Raw genomic sequence first — 24,895 nt, 5'->3', positions numbered from 1 at the left:
TAACATAGCTGCACTCTGACACTTAGTGAATAAACTCTCATACAATGTCAGAATATAATCAGAGTATTCATCAGTGGGACACTGTGACTCTTACGATGCTTGAGCCTAACATGAGGCAGGATTAATATTAGCTTTTAACCGGCTATTTTTATTGTTTAGCAGCAGTTGGTTGCAGAGATGGGAGGCTCGTATGTCTAATCTGCCTACAATAAGTAATTGTAAAAATATCTGGAATAATTAAGCATGTCTGTGCACGTTTCTGTGTGTTACAGCCCTGCCTTTAGTTCAGGTGATGAGGAAGACGATGACATTTTATTAAGATGCCATTCATGTTGTCTCTTTCTTGAAGGTGCAGACGCAAACTGAAATTTACCTTCACGACACACGAAAGCCTATGCGTGCTCTTCTCCTCTGCCTTTGGTGTAATATGTGGTCAATCTCTTGCCATGTACATAGAAGTCGATTAGGTTTGAACGGTAAATTTGTTTCTTTGCTGTGCATATAATAATACAAACAAACAAAACAAACAAACAAACAAACAAACAAAATACTGACTCTACCTTTAAGTGTAAATGGTACAGTCAGTTTACACTGTAACATCACCAAACAAGACAAAATGTGCTTAAAAGCTAACTGCACAATGTTTCATGGAGACAGCATTTTCTAGTTGAAAGCACCCTTGGTGTTTTCACTCAGTTGATGAATCTTTTTGATTTTGACAAACAACCAAAACAACCAGTGTGGCAGTAAACACATTCGATTAATGTATAAATTATTCCTGGTTTGAGACCAGGAGAGGACAAAAGCCGCTGGAGGACTGTGTGACGGAGGGCTTCTGATGCAACAGTCGGCCAAAACCAGTACGCTGATCCATCTGCAGAAGCATTTTTGTCACATTATTTCGATTTACTATTTGTATACACACACTTACAATTGGCCTAATTTACCCTCAAACAATACACATATTTCATATTAACTAACTCTGATCCGTCTCTGCTGACATATGAGTTTCTGAGCTCATTCGAAATCACAATATGCCATTAAATCTCTCTTCCTGGGATACACAGAGGAAAATATCTATGGAGGGATTACAGTCCTAATCAAGCCAAACTTTCAAACTGTCAGAAAGCACAGAGTAAGCCTCTTTTTAAAACTTTTTTGTACTGACAAGGCTTTAGGTAGACTTTTCCTCATAGCCTTGCTCTTCTTCTGACCTCCTGCAGAAGTCCCTGTTGGACACCTGTATTTGGGATGTTCATTGTGATTCATTAATTGTTACCTGAGTTTCGATAATATAATGAAAAGAAACTTTTTGAACTTTTTCCAAAAAAGTACATTAACATGCACAGTGGTCTGTCTGGATCATTTGGGAAGGGGGAGAGTTTGTGGTGATTAATATTATTCATTCTGCTTTTGGCTCGGGGAAACTAAAACTGACATTTCTGTTAAACAAAGAGGGAGGCAAAATAAGTCAGGAGGCCTCCTACAGCACAAAATCCAAACTCTAAACAATCTACAGATGTGCTTACCAGTGCTGAGTAAACAAACTCTGAGAATGCGTATATATGCGAATATATGTGAGAAGCGATGCACCACATGGGCTGAGGATGCACACATCTCATACCTCACAGGGAGATTAAATTCCATGTCAGTTGATATGATAATCATAAATCTGAGGATTAGCTTTTTGAGTATTTCACAGATCTGGATGATCTGTCAAGCTGGCAACCAGTTTTCTGTGGCAGCTCTCGCAAAGCTTCTGTTTCACACATCAGACAAACAAGTGATAAAATCACAAAGTTACTTTATCATGAAAAAAACATCTGCCACAACAAATCTAACCTCTGATGAATGGAGGATTTTGATGTTTTCTGAAATTTTATCCCGCGTTTTTTTGTTGTTTTTTTTAAAGTAAAATGAAATATGTGACTCATATCTGTCAAACACAGCTTGAAGACACAGAAATGCGCAGCGGCAGTGTCTCACGAAGACTGAAAACCTGACACAGACACAAGTTCTCGTGATGTGATATGTAGATTTACTCTAAGGCTGACAAATTGCTTTATATTTTTATCTGTTTTTTAAAATTATTAAAATAGTTTTATATCACCTGTGATGCTCTTTTGTACTTAATGTGCACTTTCAAGGAAATCACATGTAAAACCGTTAATTTGCCACCCAAACTAAACAAGCAAACCCGGCTGAAAGCCATCTGAGTGTAATTAAAATTTCTACAGATTTAAATACATTCTCGAGTGTGCATGCTAACAGCCCTTTTGGGAGCTTCTTGGACTAATCGGAGAGAGTGAGAAGTGTGTTCCTTTTACTAATGGGTGAGCACATGATTTCACAGCTCCCAATGCGATTATGCTCTTATTAGGGTCAGACATTCATAAAGGCTCATTAGCAGCTTTTTCCCATCATGCGTGTGGGTGCTATCATCTCTATCTCTTTTTGGTGTGTGCAATATTTTTGCTTTGATTTCAGTGACTCAATCCCTTTGAACGCATTTGTAAGCCACTTTGTTCTCACACCCAATCTTAATGCAGACTTAAGACAAAAAGACGAAGAGACACTCAGCTGGTTTGATCTCGCGAATGGCCTGATGGTTTGGCGTTTAGGTGACTTAAATAGAATAGAATAAACAAAAAAAAAAAAACACAGATCAATTAACATGCTTGCTCCACTCGGTGGCCGATTTGTTAGGTACTGCTAAGAAAGTGACCTGCGGTAAATCCATGTTGCAAATCTCCTATTAAACCACATCCCAAAGGTGCTCTATTGGATTTGGGCTCTGGTGACTTGGGAGGCCATGTTAGTACACAGAACTCAATGTCATGTTCAAGAGACCAGTTTGAGGTTATCGGAGCCTTGGCAACATTATTCTAGTCTTGTGTTGTCCAATTTTGATGAGTCAGTGTGAACTGTAGCCTCATTTTCCTGTTTTCTACTAATAGGAGTGGCACTTGGTGTGGTCTTCTGCAGCTATAGCTCATCTGCTTCAAAGATGTTTTGTGCATTCAGAGATGCTCTTCTGCATAGCATGGTTAACGAGTGTTCGTACATAGATTATAAATGTTGCCTCCTACAAGCTCAACGCCATCTGGGCAGGCTCTTTTGACCTGAACCATATACAGTGGTAACTCGTTTATTGTGGGAGTTACGTTCTAAAAATGACATGCGATATGTGAAATCTGCGAAGTAGCCAACTTTATTATTTTTTTTTACAATTATTATAGGTGTTTTAAAGCTGTAAAAGCCTTCACTACACACTTTATACACTTTTCTCAGACAGGCATGAAAACTTTTCTGTCTTGTTTAAACACTCTCAAAGTTCAAACCTTTGTAGAAAAATAAGTCCAGTATTACAGAATGAAACCAAAGTTTCAGTAACTAATTACTGATTACTTCCCCCAAAAAGTAATCCCGTTACTTTACTGATTACTTATTTTCAAAAGTAATTAATTACTTAGTTACTTTTTAAAAACACAATTTACAACCTGAATAGGTGATAAAGCGATAGATCTTTCAGCCCAATTCTACTTTTTCTACATAATCCATCATACAAAATGTAATCAAATGGAAAAGTCTCTTTTTAAAACTAGTTTTTTATGCATCAAGCAATAATTTAATTATATGCAACATTCTCTGACTGGAAGAAATTTGTTTAATATAAATTTTTTTGTGTGTTTACACTCAGTCTTTCAAATAGATGCAAGTAAAACACAGCAGAAAATAAATAAAGTCAAAGAGTCAGCGGTCCTGTTGCTCTATTTTCACCTGTAAAGCAGGACCGCGGTAGGCGGAGGTTTACCCTGGTGCAGGTGTGCCGCGGCGGTCAGTGGAAGAATCCGTGAGTTTCTCTGTGAGTTTCCCATTACGTCATAGCGCACTCGGTGCTTGCTTGGAAGTTTTCACTATAAAACGAAGTTTTCTTCCCACGCACGATGGACGCTAATGTTTTTGTCACTTTTTATGGAATCAAACTCAAAGTAAGGTCAGTAAGGTCCACGCTTTAAACGCTGCACGCTCATACTCTCTCCCGCACTCGATATATGATCCATTGTTGATCTGCACACAGCTGTTGTCACGACCGGCGCACTCGCTTACGTCACTGTCATGAGACATTCTGCAAAAAAATCACGGTTTTAGTAACGCAGTAACGCAGCGTTCCTACGTTACGTTACAAGTAACGCGTTACTCCCCATCTCTGATCAGGACGCAGAACACAATACGCTGTAAAAAAACAAAACAAAAAAAGCATGCAAAATTGAACAAAAAAAAAATTTGTGAAACAGTGAGGCCGCGGAAGGTGAACCGCGTTATAGCGAAGGACCACTGTATTTTCACCCAGAAAACTGCTTTGTGGGACCATGCTCTATAAACATTAGGATGGTTTTGTGGGAAAATCTCAGTAGATCAGCAGTTTCTGAGAAAACAACCACATCACGTTCAAATTCACTTACATCTTCTTTCTTCCCCGTTCTGATTCTCAGTTTGAACTTCAGCAGTCTTGACCATGTCTACATGCCTAAAAGCACAGAGTTGCTGCCATGTTATTGACTGATTAGATATTTGCGTTAATAAGTAGTTGCACATGTATATCTATAATGAAGCGGCTGGTGAATGTAGTTATTTATGGCAACAGCAACACGTACCCACGTTTTCAAACAGGATTACTGCAGGCAGTGCTCTCCTGCTTTTGCTCTTTTTAAATAGAAAAAACTGCTAAGTATAAGGAGCCAAAGATTTGCAGAAAAATGGAAGCCCACCTGCTAAGATGGTTTACATTCAAGATAATTGAATAATGTGCATCTGCTCAGCAATGGCAGCATAATTAATGGTTAACAAGGCACTGCTGCAAATACTTGGCTGTGTATGTGGCTCCTTCTCAGACAAGTGGGGCTCTGTCGTTTAGACATGTTACGTGCAGCCGGGTCAGTAGTTTTGTAAAAGCTGCATGACATTTTGTTTCCTTTCTTTGAGTCACTTGCAGGGTGTGGTGCTGGGTTTTACCATTAGTTTTATACGTTTTTTTTTGTTCCCCATAAAGGTAATGTGTTCTTTTTGTAACCTTTTATAACCAGCCTTGGTATATGGCAACCATGTTTGTTTTTATTCTAGTAGTACAATGATGGGTAAACTCTTATGCTATGATTTATGAGAAGTTTAAAATAAATGAGTCATCTGTTTGTCTCATGCTACAGATAGACACACACATGAAGAAAAACATAAACACACAAACACACGAGGACTCCCAGACACACTTAGTTCAATCCTCTCAAGCAAACACACACACATGCACACACATACACAGCTCTTGATACAGAGAAAGGACCACCTGATGTGAAGTGAAAAGCATATGCATGTGCTGATGGCATGAAGGTTATAGAGGAGGTTTTATGACTGCAGGGATGTCAGTTTGAATCTCCAAATGAACTCTGGGTTGAGTAATGCCGTTTCCTCCCACTAAACAGGTTCAATGAGGTGCCCTTGAGCAATACTTGTAAGCTGCAGTTACCAGCGGTGGCTCCCTGGTGCGAATATGCCTAATGACGTGAATATCAGGCACAGTGTTGCTAAAATGTTGAAAAATTCACCCGTCATCCTCGACGCACCTGCCATGCAGAGAATCCAGCAGCAGCTGCGAAAAAGCAAACTGTTGCGAAGATGCATCCTATAAATCCAGGCGGATTTATGTAATTATCAAATTAGCAGTTGAGGGTGAAGTGACACTAAACGACCGTGCAGCCTTCGCGTGGGGCTGCGGGTGGGCAGAAGCAAGGTGATCTTTGGAGAGCTTGAAAAAACTGTTTAGAAATGAACAACCTTTCGCCTGCACAGCCAACAGGGTTTTCTGTGGCTGATGACATGGAATGTGTTTGATACGTTTTTACTGCATTCGCCCTTTAACTCTGCCAGGCTTTGAGGTGGTTTTGGAGCGAGCAGAAGGAGGCTCTTTTTTTAAACATTTATAAGTTGCAGGGCGACTCGGTTGCAAAAAAGGGAGGAGCTGTCCAACCCGGGCTGTGGAGGAAACTGCCTCCTCCTCCAAAAAAAAAGGGAAAACCAAACAAATGGCACAGAAAGTTATTTTTCAGATGGCTACTGTAAAAGGATCCTTTGTGTCCTCAAAAATCTGTTCCAACCGACACTTGACTAAATGCAGCGAGGGAAAGGACAAATGGAAAGAAAGACTCAAAGAGAAAGTACGCAGTGTACCCGATGGGAGGAGGGGATTCTGTTTTTCGGGGGGCAAAAGAGCTCGTTCTGGAGGCTTCTGAGCCGCTGTTTCACCAGAAGGCCTTGGCGTAGCATCAGGGTGTTGGTCTTATTTCCAATAACGTCACTCTCTGTGTGACAGCAGCTTCATAAGATCTTAATAATGTGTTTTATTTTTAACTGCTTCAGATATCTGATGTGGCAACAGTCATCCTCGGCAGGAAGCTCTAGTTCAGCCGGAGCATACACACACACAGAAATACAGAGGGTAGTTTTATCTTGACAAAGAACTTGCCAACATCAAGATCAATCACTCCAGCCATTTTTGACAAAATTATACTAATCTTAAAGTTAAGTCTTTAAGACTTTGGTGTTCTGAGCACCTAATAACATGCTTCACTCTTAGAGCTCTCAAGCTTCCCTTCCAACTGTGCCGAACACATGCAGACTGACTGAATTATACATGAAAATGAATACTGCTGACGCTGTAACTCAGTTCATTCACAGGTCTCCCATTTCTTCTTTCCATTATTGTCAAACCTAGACTTATCAGCGTCTCCTATGTTACCACCCTGGATACAATAATGGGTTCGAGGCATGCATGTAACACAACATATGTTGTTGAGAAGTTGTTCAGAATGCATGGCGCTGTCCCCATAGATCAAATGTAAATGAGTTCTGAAGTTAGTTATGAATATATTTACAGTTGTTTATAAGAATTTAAATGAGGTTGAAGAATTGAATTCCACAGGCTAAGAGAAGCGGCGCGTGTATTTCTGACTGCTAATGAACGCCGCTCCGTAGTGCACTGATTCTCGTTAATCCCGCCAAAGGCATCCACTACCATCCAGCTGGCATTCAGATGCTGTACAGATGTGCTCGATTCAACCAGAATAAGACCCATGGAAATAAACACATCCAGAACACTGAACTGCAAAGTACAAAACGGGACAATGCTGCTTTTTCATGAACATGCTTAACCGCTGAGCTTCCAAGCCAGCAGTGTGAATGTGAAGCAACACTGTGACGACACAATAGCTCATTTGTTATTGAGCGGGGCTTATTCACTCATTTAATGTTTTTTTCCCATGTGTTTTGATATATATACATCATCCATCCTTTCTGTTATTGCTGCACAAATTTAGATATTTGATTGCATATATTTTGTGATTTTGTTTTAGTCCTGATTTCTCCATTTTAAAAAGCAGAAAGCTAGCATATCGGCGTGAGGAAGGGTGAAGCAAAGCGGTACAGGACTTGCCTTAAAATGTCAAACTATAGTGTCCTCCTCACACAACATGTGTTCCATGTCTTCATATTGATTCCCTAAAATCATACCACATGCCCATATGAAACGATACTCATGAGGTTCTATGGTTTAACATTATTTATCTCTTTTTCACTCAACAAAGCATCCCTCCCTTGACAATATACTTGTTGTAACTCAAGACTCACAGGAAAGACGTTTATTATATCGGTAACACTGGACACCTGCTCATAGTTAAAGCCTCATTCATAAATCCAATACAGTGGCCTCATGTGGTATAGCTCCCCTTTTCCCCCCCACACAGACTGACTATTTTGGGGCCACTAAGTTTGTTTCCAAATGACCTCACTCCTGAGTGATGTGATTCAGGAGTCAGCAGTAAGTTCAAATGCGGACCACCATCAATAGTTTATGACTAGCATTTGAAAGAGGCCCGAGGAGGTCTTTTCTGGTCAAGGAAAAAAAAACCCCCACCATTGTCTGTAAATGGATCATGCACTCCATAGTTACATTAAACATAACTGACAGCATAGCCCTTAAAACACATGACTTTGGAAAAAAAGAACTTATTGTCAGGGGGTCGAATGGAATATATGACACCATGTTCTTCATAACTCACAACATGGAGGTAACTGAAAAAAACAAACAACAAACAACAAATAATATATGAGCAGTTATGCATCTGTTCTAGAACTTTACCCATGAAGGGTTTAAAATGTCACTTACGTAACTTTCCCTGAAGAGTGGTGCTGCTCTAAAGAGTAGCACCTTTATGCTAACCCCACACCACCGCCACCAATTTTCTCATTAACACTGCAGCAATCAATGTTGCGCTTGATAAACATAGTACAACCTAGTAGTTATATTAAGGGAAAGACACAGAAAATAAGCCACGAATTTCACCGAATTTCAGCCATTAGAGTCTGAAATAACTTATCTTGACCAAAAATCCATAATAACCTTTCAGCATGTTGTAAATCAAATGGTTTGAGAGGGAACCCGACTTATGCACCTCCTCTGGGCTCTGTTTTCTGCCTTTAAATTAAATCAAGGCCATGATGTGAGACTTTAGCCATTTGCAGCTCTTTCCAGGCCAGATTAGGTGAGTAGTAGTAATGGCAGCAGTATAAAGAGAAAAAAATTCATAATAAGTTGGAAGTAAAAGGCAGTGTGTCAGTGCGCTAAGCCAGAAACTTGAAAACAGAAAGTGTAAGTGGGTTTCGAGCCTTTGTAAAGCCATGATTCTGCATTATAAACTGTTCATAAAGAATGGATGTAATACTGATCTGTGAATTTACAATCTAAAGCCTTAAATTTAGCCTTATGGTCACCACCACTGAGTACCCCCTATATTAAGATCAAGATTAAGAGGGTGGTGCGAAAGGTGTTAAAAAAAAGGTTACACAACACAAAGTTAATAAAAGAGAAATGCATTTACCAACATTGGTGGAGACTTTTTGGAAGGGATCTAACAATAATCTGTAGTAGTCATCACATAATTGCAGTATAAATACACTAATATCCCAAACATGACCTAAAGTCTATTTCCAATTGAAAGGAAAGGAACAAAGGAAAGGAAAGCCTAGTCGTAGAGGGAGAGAGGTTGTCTGTCTCCCGAATCCAAATTGGGAGCTGAAGGTTCGGCCTCCCATTTTACTTTTAAATAGGAATCACAATTAAGGTAGTGACGATGTAGCTATAGACTGTAAATTTGGATATATTAACATGGGAGTAACTGACTTACATTTGGACCATTTGAGGCACTGCTGTTTTTGAAACTTAAGTGTTGGCTTCATTTTTCAGCTCCAACTTTCCTACTTGTTCACAGCATTTCCATAGTAGGACTGTCATCTATCATCTAGCTGTCATTTCTTTTTCACCTCTATTACGGTACATTTCTTCCGATCGCAGCCGTGTGCTGTGCACGGCAGAAACTCAGAGTTTGCTGATGCTTTAATGCAGCTTTTTTGCATTTGATTTCTAATGGCAGGTCCTGCAAAGGTAAAGCAAGGTTTGCTACATTAGCTCCAAAGTTTTGCGCACACAGCACATACAGAGATTCAGGAATGCTGATCTACATGCACAAAGACAGATGTCAGGTAATAAGTGAACATTCCCTGGCAGTAATTCAGTATTCCAAACTTCAAGAGACAGTACCGAATCATGTTGTTTCCAATCTGGACTGGATTTCACCTTCCAGCACAGAGCTGAGCTATGGATGTAATGTTGAAAACAGCCTCTTCTCCAGGAGCAGAGTGCGCCCGGTATGAAGAGTTGGCTGCTTGGGAGAGGCTTTTTTGCAGAGTTAGTCAATTTTGAGAAGCTGGAGGTTTCCCATTTGAGGTGAAGGGAAAGGTTAGAGCAATGCCAACATGTGTTTAACAAGCACAATCTGTAATATGGTATGGGCTCAAAGCAGCAGTGTTCATTAGTACGCCTAATCAATGAGTCAGAATTTGAGTCTATACTTGAGTCTATACTTGAGTAGGTGCAATTTCAGTAATTATAACCTCAGTTTTTCTATCATGAGATGTTTCACTCACCAGTGCTGCTATCTCTGCTATTTACCATGTAAAACACTAAGAGCCTTTAACATGAAGCCATAGCTTTCCACATAACTGACTGTGTACCTTTACATCTCAAAAGAGATCCACATTGCCTTTGGCAAGACAGTGGGTTGAGTTTATTCCACTTTGAGCTGCCAGGAAAATATTTTTCCTCACAAGTAGCTTGCACGTTAGACGACAGTATGAGTTTGCTGCAGCAACAGCTGCTGAGCAAGTTAGTGTTGAGACCTCCACCAAAATAGACAATATGACAAATTACTGAAAGGAAATCTTCACTCCTGCAGAAAGATAAAAAGGGTTTTTTTTTTGTTTTCTTGTTTTTTTCTAACTGTGATTGATTGTATCAAGCTCCATTTTTGTCCAGTCAGTTTTCGAAGATCGTCCCCTGTCAACAAACTGATTTACTGTCTGGGCTGATAATGTCTGGCTGCAAAGTGGAAAACATAAATTTTGTTTAGAGAACGTTTATTGTGGCTGTGATACTGCTTTTCAGAATCACGGGGGGATATTCTTATTTTGGCCTACACTTTCCAGGGATCAGATATTTCAGTTTTAAACTCTTAAACTCTCCTTCACTGTCTGCTAAAGTATGGTAGTGCTTGTTTGTATGTGTGTGTGTGAAGCCCAAGACACACCCTTCCTAATCATGCTTCCCCATCCATAATGTCTCACTTGGCTCATACTACAACTGTAACTCACCTTCACCTACTTATCTCATTTGAGACAGAACTCAGACTAATTACTCAGTAAATGATGATGATTGCTTTTTCACCTACTGATGTAGAAAGCTGATGTAACTGGTTGTATATTACAGATATATAGACATCCACAGATGGAAACCAGTGACCCAAATTATTAGTTCAACATTTAAAAGATCTAATCCTTTTCAAAGTTAGTAGGAACTACAGTCTTAAACTACACTCCAAAGCTTCCCTCCAGCCTGCTTCGACTAAATGGCCATCTGTTTATATAACACAGTTTGTTTACTTGACCATTTTGCCTTTCCATATATGTACAAGATTAGTTTTTACTGGAAGGGCAAAGGGCAAAGAAGTACTGTGAGTTCGGTAATTTAAAAAAACAAAAAACATTTGTGTGCATTAAAAAGCAGGAAGACAGAAAAACAAGTTCAGTTTTCCCCCCATTAGGCTGGCCTTGAGCTAATTGCTATCCAGCAGTTATTGGTTCCCTTATGTGTAGCAAATGTTCTCTCTTTCACTGCAAATTCACTATACAGCCTCTGGGGAGTATTCAGCAAGGATTGGACCACATTTCTAGGAGATTTTCATACTTAAAATGGGTTTTATATATATATATCATTGGTTAGCTTTATGAAATCAAGTGGAAACATTCTTTTACCTGCATAATTTAAACCTTACGCTTAACCTTCCCCATCAGAAGACCATAAAAAGAAAGCAGCAATTGTGAGAACACAAGAATTCAGTTCTCTTCAGTCATATTTCTATAGCACCACTTCTCAGGTCACTTTGCATTGTAGCTTGAAGACTGTACAATGTTGCAGAAAGAAACCCAGCAATTTACTACGAGTAAGCACGTGGTGACAATCAAGCTACCCAAATCTAAACCAAACTCCATAACATTTCAGATATCTGAAGTATCTCCTCTGTGGTAAAGTACAATGAAGCGTTGCTCTGAAGAGAAGCTTAGGAATGTGTTTTTGGCTGTTAGAGGACAGGATGCTCTGGGGTCACACATGGTCAGCTTCCCTTTTTCTGTATCTTCACATTCCCATGGGGACTATCCAATGGCCCAGGCCGGACTCAATATAGTACATCAGACTGCATAACTAGCCACAAAAAACAGGTTGTCCTTGGATCACAGTAATCCTTCCTTATCATCTGCATTTTTGGTTTGGCTGATTACTTGTTGACTTCAATGCACCCGCCTGGTGCTGTCAGTTGCTTAGAGTCCCGATTTGTTTTTCTCATTTTCTAATGAGAAGTTAAAGGGCAATATATATTTACTTCTTCTAATTGTTTTTAATAAAGCTTATTGTTGTTTTTGAGCTTGATCTCCCTCCCCTTTGATGACACGTTAATAATGCGTTGAAATGGGAATACATGCTTAGTGATGATAGAGAATTATTGGGTAATGTAATGCAATGGTTCAAAATGATATGTGTTTTATGAGTGTGTTGGTCGTGTTCATGTAGAAAACGCTGCAAAGGCTTTAAGCTACTAAGTGAAGATGCTTCCAAAACAAATACAGCGAACAAACAACCTCTAAAGAGCTTTATAGACATGGGAAAGCCAATATTGTTACCATCAGATCAAGCCCAGCTAAGAACAGAATATTTTCCCATCATCAAGAGGTGTCTTGGCAACTGTGAGATGAACCTTTGTGTTCTTTTTGGTCAGCAGTGGATGCCTCAACTCTTGCATGGATGCCATTTTTGCCCAGTCTATGTATTATTGTTGATTCATGAACTCTGACCTTAACTGAGACAAGTGAGGCCTGCAGTTCTTTAGATGTTGTTCGGGGTTGTATTGTGAACTCCTGGTTGAGTTGTTGAATTTTGGTTTTCTCCATTTGATAATGACTCTCACTGTATAACTGTGAAGGTTCTCAGTCATCCAGGTCATCGTAGTCTAAGAAGCTTGGAAAGAAAAGCGTCTGGACTTCTTTAACACTAGGAAGGCCCAGGCTTCTACCTTTCTACCTTTAAAACCCGCCACCAGCCAAATGGCTGGTAGGCTTTTAGCTAAGCTTTAGCTTCAGGCAAGTGGAAGCTAAATTGGCTAGTCATTCATATGTAAATTGGGTTGTTACCTGGGAATTCTGGAGGGAGGGGAGTGGGGGTGTGTGGATGAGGGGGTGGGGGAGCTGCTAAAAGCGGTGAGCTTCCTTTTGTTTCATCTTGATGCATTCTCAATCATCCAGGGAAACAAATCTCCAAAAGTCACCAACTTGGAGTGTTTCAGTTTGCCATCTTAGGGAGAAATCAACACACATGGGTGTATGTCCTTTGTTGCTGAGATTTATTGATAAAAACAGTACAAAAAATCAACCATTTGTACACATTTTTACAAATAATTATAAAAAGTGAGTGAGTACATTTCAACATTTTCAGCAATCACTCACAATCCTGGCACTGCCATGGTATCTGTAGTCTGCATTTACCTTGGCTTGGCTTCCTGATCAATTGTCCACTACCAAAAGGAAGCCAAGCCCTGTGATCACACCTTGTTTTGTTGTAAAGGGTGGCAGGGCTTGGCTTCCTTTTGGTAGTGGAGCATTGATCAGTCGTCCATTGTGGCATCAATGTGATCACACCTTGTTTTGTTGTAAAGGGTGGCAGGGCTTGGCTTCCTTTTGGTAGTGGACAATTGATCAGGAAGCCAAGCCAAGGTAAATGCAGACTACAGATACCATGGCAGTGCCAGGATTGTGAGTGATTGCTGAAAATGTTGAAATGTACTCACTCACTTTTTATAATTATTTGTAAAAATGTGTACAAATGGTTGATTTTTTGTACTGTTTTTATCAATAAATCTCAGCAACAAAGGACATACACCCATGTGTGTTGATTTCTCCCTAAGATGGCAAACTGAAACACTCCAAGTTGGTGACTTTTGGAGATTTGTTTCCCTGGATGATTGAGAATGCATCAAGATGAAACAAAAGGAAGCTCACCGCTTTTAGCAGCTCCCCCACCCCCTCATCCACACACCCCCACTCCCCTCCCTCCAGAATTCCCAGGTAACAACCCAATTTACATATGAATGACTAGCCAATTTAGCTTCCACTTGCCTGAAGCTAAAGCTTAGCTAAAAGCCTACCAGCCATTTGGCTGCTCTCCGGGTTTTAAAGGTAGAAAAGCCAAATGGCTGGGCTCTGGGCCTTCCTAGTGTTAAGTTGCTTGAAGATGTTTCACCTCTCATCCGAGAAGCTTCTTCAGTTCTAAGGTCAAATGCTGGAGAGAACCAGAGGACTTAAATCTGGAGTCCCAAATCCTTAAAAATGGCTTTGTAACCCTTTCCAGCTGGATATATGTCGATGACTTTGCTTCTCTGTTGTTTCTTTAGATGGTGGCATGATGTGTTGCTTTTAGAAGTCTTTTAGCCTGCTTCACTTTGTCGGACAGGTTGTATTTAAGTGATTTCTCGATGCAGCAGGTCTGTCGGTCATCGGGCCTGGGCATGGCTAGTGAATACGGTTAATCACAGTTAATTCATGATTCATGAAAAACTGAATTTTCCTCAATATCCTGAATCATCTAATTGTGACAAATTTGCAAATAAATAAGTAATCAGGAAGGGAGCAAATACGTTTTTACAGCAGGTTTTGAGGATCTGTTTTGCCATCACTGTGTGAAAGATTCAACACATGATTGCACAAGGAGCTTGTGTAACTTGGCAAAGCAGTGACGTGTGTTTCAGCTCCTCTGTGTAGCTGTTCTCTGCTTCATGCTACTGCAGACAGTCAGTCAAACTAAACTTCATGGGACACATCATTTCCTCTGGTTATTTTAAGCCTTCGTAACCAATGCAATGACGACATTTGCTCTGGTCCCTCAACACTGGGATCTGTGTGAGCCACAATGCATAAAGAAAACACACATAAACACTTTCTCTTACACGCACACATACACACAGCCAAAATCCCCACCCTGGATCCCCTTTTCCTCCCTTCCTCCCTTCCTCCCTTGGCCCCTTCTTCAGCCTAGTGTGAAGCAACATGCTCTTGCTTGGCGCTACTGTCTAGCTATATTTAACTAGGCCATGCTATTCCAGAATGCCAGATCCCAGGGCTGGTGCTATCCCCACCCCCTTTGATTCTGTATGAACCCAGCTTGTAATGAGGCCACCTGGCTTCAAATTGCTCAGGTCCCTCTGTGGTGTTGATCAAGATGTTCAACAGGATGAGATCTGGCGCTGGTCTGCATGCTGTGAAAAGTGTCTGTCCTAACCGCAGCCCCCCGCTGCTGTGTTTTTGGAATAATATAGCAGGAGACTAGCTATTTGATAGCAGGAGACTAGCTATTTGGATAAAAAGGGGAATTTCATCGCTGAAAATCATGCATGTGGAAAAAAAAACACATCTGTGTTAAATTTTTTGGAGAATTTCCCACGTCACATCTAAGGAGTTTGCAGGAAAAACTCTAAACTCTGTCAGTCACCAAATGCGCCAAGCAGAACTATGCTGTTTGTCCCTGGAGGTTCTCGCACTGCAGCAACTCGTCTTGCCGTCCTGGAGCAAAGGCTTATAACAACTAGGAGTGGACGACTAATTAGAAGCACAAAAAACTATTAGTCTGGAGTCTGATGTCTCATGATTAACCACTGCAGCCTTGTGCTTGTGAGTCATACACCCTCTGGGCTGGAGGGAGTCCCCACAGTTGAAGTGGATTTCTCTATATTTAAAACAGTGAGTCATATTCATCTGCACACTACCACTGATTCACTTAAAAATAGCATGCTCATTTCTCTAAGGAACAGTGTGAACAAAACAATTATACTTGAGAAATGTGCAGTTCGACATATAATATATTGCCATCTTTTTTCATTTGCTGTACAGCATTTGATGTATTTTGTTTGGCTGACTGTATACAAAACTTCGTTTTCAGGAAGTTGGAGGGCTGCCAGGAGATTAATAATGGCTCCTGATAACAACCCAGTCTGTACATCTGTTTCAAGCAAAAAGCAACAAGCAACCCTGAGAATACTTCAAAACTTGGCTAATTGACATTCTTCCACCACAGATGTTTTGTCTATATTCGGTACGCAAAATCAGTGGGACAGTCTGATTAAAGCCTCCAGCTTTGCCTCGCTCCTAACTGACCAAGCCAGCTCCAGATGTTGCAGTGGAAACCTCAGGCTTTTCCCAACATGTCCTCATATGAATCAGCTCAACACTGGAAACATTTTTCCCATGATTCATGCTGCTTTTCCAGCGCCTGTGCTTGCCTTTTGTTACCCTACTGGCAACATTTGCCTGATTCCAGGACATGTGAGTAACAGGCAGTGCAGTGTTCAACAAAGAAGGCACTGTTCCCCAATAAAAACACAGACATAATTTACGTCATATGATCATTAAAAAGAAAAAAACATCTGATGAGATGATCAACAAGACAAACAAAGAAGAAAGATTTTGAAAACTGATTTAGAGGGAATAAGTGATTCCACAAAAGGTCTTTGGAATGAGAAAAAATTTTGTTAATCCCTTTCCCCTCCTCCTTTTCATGTATTTTCAATTGATAAAGGAAACAATGGCAGCCAGAACAGAATGGATTCTTCTTTATTCAAATGATAAAATAGACTGTCCTCAAAAAAAACAAAAAAACAAAAACCCCAAACAAAACAAGAAAACCCCATAGAGGCGGCTCATATCGAGACATCTGGTCATGCATAATTCCTGCTTATTGAAAACTTGGCCGTTCTGTGATGATGAGAATTTTCTCTAGAGTTCTCATTTTGGGCACTAAACTCCCCGACAGCTCTTATCAAAAATAAACACAGTTCATTTGGTGCAGCCAGTTAAGAATGCAAGTCCATCATTCTCAGGGTCATAACACACTTTGAATGTAAATGTCCCACACAGATTCTGGCCCCATTGCGGTCCTACAGGTATCATAATGTGCATAAAATTATCACATTATTACAGTTTTGTTTTGTGGGCTTTTTGGGGGGGGATGGTGGTGATGGTGGGGGGGGGGGGGGGGAGCAGTACTTTACTGTACAAGGTTGCCTGCTCCTATGCCAAAAATGTATTTTAGGGTGTGTTTAACACGCTGGTTCCTTAACAACGCTCATAAAAAAGTTTCAGTTCCTTTGACAGACTGAACCTTAAGTTTTGCTTTTTACATTCATAGCACCAAAACTGGAGTACACACAAAAAGTATCTTCAGTGACAAGAAGAAAAACAAGTACTTCAGCAGGTGGTTTGGACTCCAAAGAGTCGTGGTCTTAATATTTTTGAATTAGCCTGAGGAGACAGAAGGCACTCTGACAGCTTAAATCCACAAGGACCCGGAACAATCTACCTGCCGCCACCTTAAAAAGCTGTGTGTAACTATTTTGAGGAGTTTGGCCACAAACTTGGGCATCTTCATATAAATACTTGCCTTGAAAATCTCATCCATTTCAAACAGAAATGAAAATTTACACTGTCAACATGCATCAAATTTGCAGGTGTTTCTCAGTTTCAGTGTCTCAAGGTGTTTCAAATCTGGACCTTACTGTATGCGTGGCTAGATTCCCACACAGATATACAACCTCTAGTAATTTAAGCAAATGACAAAGCATGGCAGCAGGATGTAAATACAACACATTATGTTGCAACGAGTGTAATTAAATATTCCATCAATAACCTTGGACAGATTTAAAAGGAAAATATATGTTTTAGCATGTGATGTTTCATAATTATTGCAATTTTTTTATCCTTTGCCTACACCTCCACCACCAATATCTCTCTCAAGCCATTTAAATAATATTTTTTCTCAGTTATGTCTGCCAGTGGTATTCATTCACTACTTTGTTGTTTTTGTCATGGTTTTAGAGAAAAATTATTGGTCACATTTTTTGTACAGTGTGGTGTTTTGATAAATGTCAGCTATTTTCCTCCCTTGCCGGCGCAGCTATAACCCCGTGCTGTTGCTGCTGTAGGTAAGAATTGCCGAAAATTGTATGGCGACGAGGTAATTGTAACAATCTGAAATTCCAAATAATCACCTACAGACCTGAAATCTGGTTACAGAATCTCCATTACTCAACCGTACCACCAACTTATCTGATTGCCTTGAAAGGGGTTAAAACAGCACAGGAAGCCCTGCTGGAATAGCTTCTGAACGTCTAACTAGGGACAAAATCTGGGCCTGTGTTTATGCACAGAAACTCTTTTGTGCACACACCCCAAGCTAAATGACTTCTGTGTGTGGGCTGTCTGCCTGCTCTGAGCAGATCATAACCCTAAAAATTATCTGAGCCGCCTTCCAATGACAGCCAGCAATCTCAAAGAGAACAATGTTGGAAAGATCATCTGCCAGAGGAGTACAGAGTCTTCAAGGCAAGGGACATGTATGTATGTTTTGTTTTTCAGGGTTCTCGCATCACACTGAGAATAAAGTGATATGTACTTTATCACGTGTGCTTTTGAAGACACTGAATGCCTCAATGTCAGAATTTCTCTCTTACTCCGGCATTGACATCTACAGCTGCATAAAAGACAGCTTGATAAACTTGATATCTTCATCCTATGTTATGATTACTCTGTTACTCAGATTTAGTTATGTATGGCTCATTTTTTTTGTCAATGTAGTGATCTTTCCTGTCAAGACCTATGACAGGAACAGAAGGATTTGCATTACACGAGCCGAGCTCAAACTAGGACTATCAAAAATGTAACTCCAGATGCTCTCATGGCCCCTCATCAATTATATTTTTATTATCATATGATATTTTAGAAGCATATGCACTAGACGCTGACCGTCTGGGGCTCCAAGATGGTTGTTCCAAGGTCATCCAAATTCTTGGGATCCCGCTAGCTAATGCAAATGACGGAAACTATGAAAACACCTTGTAAATTGGCTGGGGCTGTGCTGCTGAGGTGAAAGAAAGGATAAGGTGGTCAGCAAGCCCAACTGTTCTAAGGCCTTTTGTATTTTACATTTCTTGCTTGCAGCTGACTTGCTTATCTGACCACAGCAGCACGTTGTGAATGAGCACCAGTGTCTTGCTCAAGGACAAGCTGACAGAAGTTATTGCTTTTACAGCAATCAAACCTCTAAAAAACTCTATTATTGGCCCGCCACTGTAATCACTGAACAGACATGCTGTTCATTCTGTAGCTGCAGGTCAAATATAAAATTATACCTGTAGTAACAAGATGAAGCTATAGAAAGGAAAGGAGCAGGGTAAGGCAGGTTGCCTATACAGCTAATTTTGGATTCTCGCAATGATGTTTGCCTCAGGCCAGAATCCTAAAAAAAAAAAAAAAAAGCAGTTAATAAACCACGACTCACTGAAACTTTCTCTCTGAAAGTGGCAGGATGAAACATCAGGCAGGCAGAAGTGAGGAAGGTTATATCATACGAGAAACATTATCAATATTGATAGTCGTCCATGCTTCGAGATGAAATAAGGGTCTCATTTCCATGACGCATTAAAGAAGGAGCTTGGCAGTGAGCAGAATGTTGTCTCAAGTACAAGGGCCACTCATATACTGCACTTAAGTTTTTGATGACATGCACTTCGTCTGCAGTGCATAAGCAATCAGAGTTGAGGTTTTTTTTGTTTTCTTTAAGGCAAATGTTAAGATAAAACAACATAACAAAACCCTGCTTTCTCCTCAATGATGGGATTTGTATTATTGTGTTTTGAAGCAGATTATAGCTCATATTTTCTTGGGAAATAAAACATGGCTGTGGCTGAACTGTCCACCAATTCGCTATGTAAGTGCATAAGCCTTCTATATCTTGACTGTGAATTTCCCCTATAGTGCACTACAAAGCAGTGAAGTGACGCTATGAAAGGTAGTGTACAGAAGAAGGAGCGCTACATCCATCGAGACATCATGTGTTGCAGCCTGTTTATCTGTTATGAAACAAACAACCCCCCCCCCAAAAAAAAAAAACCCCAAAAAAACAAAACAAAACAGAGACACCAGATATGGAGCTAATTTGATTTTCTTACTCTTTGAGAGTGCCTGGCAAGCATAATGCTCCTCAGATGTTTCAACCGTGCAGTGGCTCATCTCCTTCTATGCCAGAGCAGCATGACTTTCAAATTACAGATTTTAGCTGGTCAATTTAAACTGTAAATGTGTTAGTGGAAAGTAGCTTGCTTATGAAATGAAAAGCATAATGATAATTCATAAAAGATTTGTAGCACAGTTGCAGTTTCTCTCATCCTTTTGTAAGTGGATACATTTACGGTAAAGTATGCAGAAATGAATAGGTGTGCATAGATTAATATGGTAGTAATGTGTATAGATTGTGCTGTTATCCGTTACAGTGTTTACTTATTCTAACTGTGTCCACTATGTAGCAAACACTATATAGTGGATGGGTGTGTCTGATGTTGGTCCACTAGGATCAACATGAAACTGATAAGTCATGTTGTGATGCCGTTGCCCTGCACTGTGGTGGAAAAGAGGAAAAAAGTCTTTCTTTATACAAAACTCTCTTTTGGAACAAATGGTAAGCATTTCTAAAGTTTTCTTTATGAAGTTATGCAAAACAACAACTATATTACCAACTTAGCTTTGCTTTCAGCCAAATTTAGGTTACTTATGTTGGTTTGCTTGTGATAGCTTTTCATCGCATTAGCTAACTTCTTGGCTAATGCTAACTCTAAGCTTAGAGAACGTGATTGGTCAGCTGCAATGTTGAACCCAGCATTGTTATGACAGTGTACTAACAACACTAACATGGATATAAGACGCTCAGTTTTAATACAAAAGCATTTCACTGTGAGCTACAAGCACCTGGTCCTCCCTTGAGAGAGAAAAGGCAGATGAGGAGCTGCGTGTTCTTCCCTCCTTTTATAAACACAGATTTTCTTGTTTACATTTACTCCAAAAGCTACTTTTCTATCCTATCTTAGCTTTACGTTGTGTTTAGACTAAAAGTTGAGGGAAGGGTCACGAAGCATGTCTGCGGGACCAGTACAACCTGGAATAAAGGCTAATCTCATCAATTTCCCAGCACAAATATTGGATTTATTAATCTTCTGTGCAGACACTTGTAGTCACACCATTTTCCCTGCCAACTCTCAAGGAACATGTGGAGGCCTTGTATACGGACACTTCACAAAGCCGAGGCAAATTCCATATTTATTTTTTTTTCTTGTTACCATAGTAACATTATACCCATGGGGAGATAGCTAGCTCATATGCAGTCTTGGGATGCAAATCCCTTCGTTAAGCTTTGCAATTGAAAATGCAAACACATTCAGCAGAAAGACATCTCTGAAACACTTACAAATGTGCATAAAATATTTGATATTGTTTGTAGTAGATGTTCTCTTAATGTGTGTTATCTGAGCAATTTAGGAAAAGCTTCCTCAATTAGGTATATGGGAATTCAAACAGTGCTTTTGCGATGATAGATGGTATGTATTTCATAACATATTCATTGGCAGCAATTTGCACAGCAGCATTTGTTCTGCCAGCAGGGGCTTGTCTGTTCATATCTGTATTTTAGAAATGCCTACATCTCATAAATGGATTTTCAGAAAGCAAAACAAGACAACAAACAAGATACCTAATTTAGAAAGATTTGCAAGAAAAAAGGAAATCAGTAAATAAGTAAATAACAGCCAACAGTGGGAGTGGCAGTAGATGTGACTTCCTTAGGAACATCAAACTTTGTGCACTTATCAACAGACAGAAAAATGAGGAAAAACTCTATTACCAGGGCAACCAAACAACGTGTATGCACTGGGGAGCTATTTATGATTTGGAAATAACTACCCATCCAATTTTTCCAAACTTTGTTAAAGGGCAGCTTTAAAGTCTGCTGAACAGATAGAGAGCTGCAGGGTGTTTTAAAGACTCAGAACAGGAACATGTCAAGTCCAATTTCAGACACAACCATGATAAAGCGAGTTTCTCTTGATATGAAAAAAGTGCTCTCATAACGAATGAATACAGAATACTACAGATTTTCTGGCTGTGTGTCCAAAAAATATCGCTTTTGTTGCAGGAATTTGTATTAGAACTGCAGACATTACTTGCCACTGGCCTTACAGATAAGGTCAGAGTTCATGATTCAGAAACAAGAAGGTGACTGGGCAAAAATGGCATATGTGGGAGTGTTTCTAGGCAAAAAACAAAACAAAACACTGCTGACCAAAGAGAACACAATTTCCCACATTTTTAGAAAAGCATCTGGTTTTAAACTAACACACCATTTAATAGAAAAAAAAGATAATAGTAACAGTCAAATATAGTGGTGGTAATGTGATTGTCTGGGGCTGCTCTGCTGCTTCAGGATCTGGATGACTTGCTGTAATTGACGGAACCATGAATTCTGCTTTCTATTCACAAATCCTGAAGTAAAGAATATCTGGCCATCAGTTTGTGCCATGAAGCTCAAGCACACTCTCATTTGGGTTATTCAGCAGGACAATGATCCGAAACACACCAGCAAGTTAGTAGCATGCAATACAAAATGGTTTTGGAGTGGCCTAGTCAAAGTCTGGACTTAAATCCAATCAAGATGTTTTGGCATGACCTTAAACAGGTAGTGGCTGAATTAAAAGTATTCTGCAAAGAAGATTGGGACAGAATTCCTCCAGAGTTATGTGAAAGACTTTTTTTCTGCCTTGATAAATAAAATCATCTTTTAAAAACTGCATTTTTGCATTAATTCACATGTCACGTGAGTACTATGAAAAAATTTGGGGTGATTTTTGGTAAGTGTGACATTAAATAAAAAAAAAAAAAAATCAGAAACAGAGCAAATACTTTTTCACAGCAATTTAAGTGGATGAAAAACAGCAGCATAAGACTCAATTGGAAAATGGGATATTGCACCACAGAAGAAAGCTCATATAAAGTGTTGTGATAGTGGACGTCTCACTGTGCTGCTTGCTTCTGCTGTTGTGGCAGAAGTGATTATATTTCTCTGGACTTGGAGAACTGCAATAAAAGTGACTACAAGTCTACCACTTCAGTATGGGCATCCCCAGTAGAAAGGTGCAAACGACTACAAAAAATACCAAAGCATCTGGACACTGTGCATGCGTGCATGTCCCGTGACAGCTGAAGACTTAAACACTGGGAGGAAATGAAACCCTCTGTAAGCCTTCTAGGATGCCTATGGAAGAATCCCCCAACAGCTTGTGGCAGGCATTTTGTAGAGCAGAGGGGGCCAAAATCTAATCAGTGACTTGGTACATCTGGTCAACATTAGCATTTAGTTCTCTAGGGTCAGTGGGTGAGTGCTGTTCACACTGAGGCACAGAGGATTGTGCCAGCAGAAAATTAGATGAGGAGAAATCGTTCCCCGGTGCAGTTTTTGTGTTATATTCTGCCACATTTTCAATCAAAGGAACATTTCATTTTAAAAATGTGGAGAACTGCAAAGCTACTGTAACTATAACACCAACATGTGAATGTGTACTTTATATCTAAATAAAGACATAAATTACAGTTATGCAAAAGGCTAGCAAATAAATCGCTAGCAAATCATATTTTTCTGTACTCAGACAGCACTGTTTGCTCAGTGTAAAGCTAATTCTTCAGCAGAGGGGTCACTGTCACGCCCGTCAGCGGGGTTTATCTAGAAATGAGCAAACAGAATGGCAGATGACTCTTTTCATGCTTGCCGTGAACAGATCACAGTGCCGAAGAACCGAGTCCAGCTCCCCGGCCGAGCTTTGACTATGTGCCACTAAAACAAAGCAATACTCCTACATGCAGATCAAGGGACACTTTTTCACTTTAGCTGCCAATGGAGACATTTGTCCAGACTTAATTGGAGTGGAATTTTCAGCGAGGGTTTGAAAATCTGACAGCAGGGGGAAAACAATGGGCCCAACAGCTGCTCAAGTCCAAGGCTGAACATGCCAACTTGCCATGTGTACAACTTTGTGGCAATGTGAGTTATTTAAGCTGTTTGAAGACAGGGGGGTTTCATTTCCCATTAAGACACACAGCACTCTGCATCTCACACAAACTGCACTTGCATCCAGCAGGACTAAACTAGCTCATCATAGTGAGAAAGTATATCTGTACCTCTTTACTCTAAGGGATCATTGTATAATCCTTTGGCCATCAAGCAGCTGCTTCCTGTAAACGCACACACACTGCCTCTCTCACTCGTTTACTAGCACCTCTCTCTCTCTCTCTCTCTCTCTCACTGCTACTTTCATCTCTCTTCTCTCTTGTTGGATAAGGAGCGGCTCTGCCTTCCACTGTGCACTTCCCCTCTGAAAGAGCCATTCATTGCTGCCGGCAGCAGGACCTCAGCTAAGAGGGCTTCAACTTCTCTACCTCCTGCCTTTTGGCAACACGCTTTCAATGCAAACATTCCCAAGGTAAATGCGCTCACTCATTCAGCTCACCACAGACTTGAAAGCAAAAAAAAGAAAAAAAAAAGAAGAAAAAATGCGATAGAGGAGAAGCCGACAGATGTTGCCCCAGCCTTTGGACAAGTGGTCAGACCATTGCTCATCTTTTCCTCAGTGTATTGAGTTTCATCGAAGAATATAAAAGGTTTTACAACAGTGAGTGACATGTGTCCCGTGAGAATGAATAAACAACAGTAAAAGGGAGACAACTGAAGATCTGATGTGGAGTTACTTAGAAAGTTTGTAGCCCAGTGCAGCATCTGTAAAGGATAACGTTGATACTGGGTTTGTTTTGAGGGATTAACTTGTCAGCCAACCATGGTTGGATTTATGCAGAGGGGAAGCCTCAGACAGAGATGGTGATCTGATCTTTTTCTGTGGATCTCTGACAAATGGGAGCAGAAGGGGAGAGCCAGGACACTAAAAGAGGGATTTGCAGTGGCACTTACCTCCATGACCAGGGCTGGGGAGGCAGAGCAGTACACTCAGGAAGGCACCAACAAAAACCAGATGCAGGGCTCTCATATTTTCGTTGCTGAAGAGTTAAGTCCTCCACTGTTGTGTTAAAGACACTCCATTCAGAAGAGACTGAATGAGTTTCCAGTTTTGGGACCTGCTACAAGATACTTCTCTATGTGAAGGGGCAGGGCTGGGGAGGGACCGCTAGAGGGACGCCTTCTTTCCAACCCCAGCCCCTACCCTTCTCCAGCACACTTGCACGTGCACACGTTACACACACACAGATCTTCAAAGAATGGAAAATCATAACCAGACTCTCTTTGCTGACCCGACACTTACATATTTTT

General features: G+C 40.3%; 1 protein-coding gene across 1 annotated transcript in view; it reads right to left on the bottom strand.

The window, feature by feature from the left end:
- The window catches only part of cspg4 (chondroitin sulfate proteoglycan 4), a 74,129-nt gene extending 49,449 nt beyond the window's left edge, over positions 1–24,680 (bottom strand). Inside the window, exon 1 of the mRNA XM_085412801.1 lies at positions 24,539–24,680. Coding sequence (XP_085268927.1) covers positions 24,539–24,614 — 76 coding nt within the window. The 5' untranslated portion in view covers positions 24,615–24,680. The remainder of the gene's footprint in view (positions 1–24,538) is intronic.
- Between the last annotated feature and the right edge of the window lie 215 nt (positions 24,681–24,895).

Source organism: Rhamphochromis longiceps, linkage group LG7, assembly GCF_057381845.1.
Source record: "Rhamphochromis longiceps isolate RC_006_pf linkage group LG7, R_longiceps_female_GT1.1, whole genome shotgun sequence".
In the NCBI taxonomy this organism is placed as follows: Eukaryota; Metazoa; Chordata; class Actinopteri; order Cichliformes; family Cichlidae; genus Rhamphochromis; species Rhamphochromis longiceps.
Note: the sequence above shows the minus strand (reverse complement) of the source record. Positions and strands in the feature narration are given on the sequence as shown.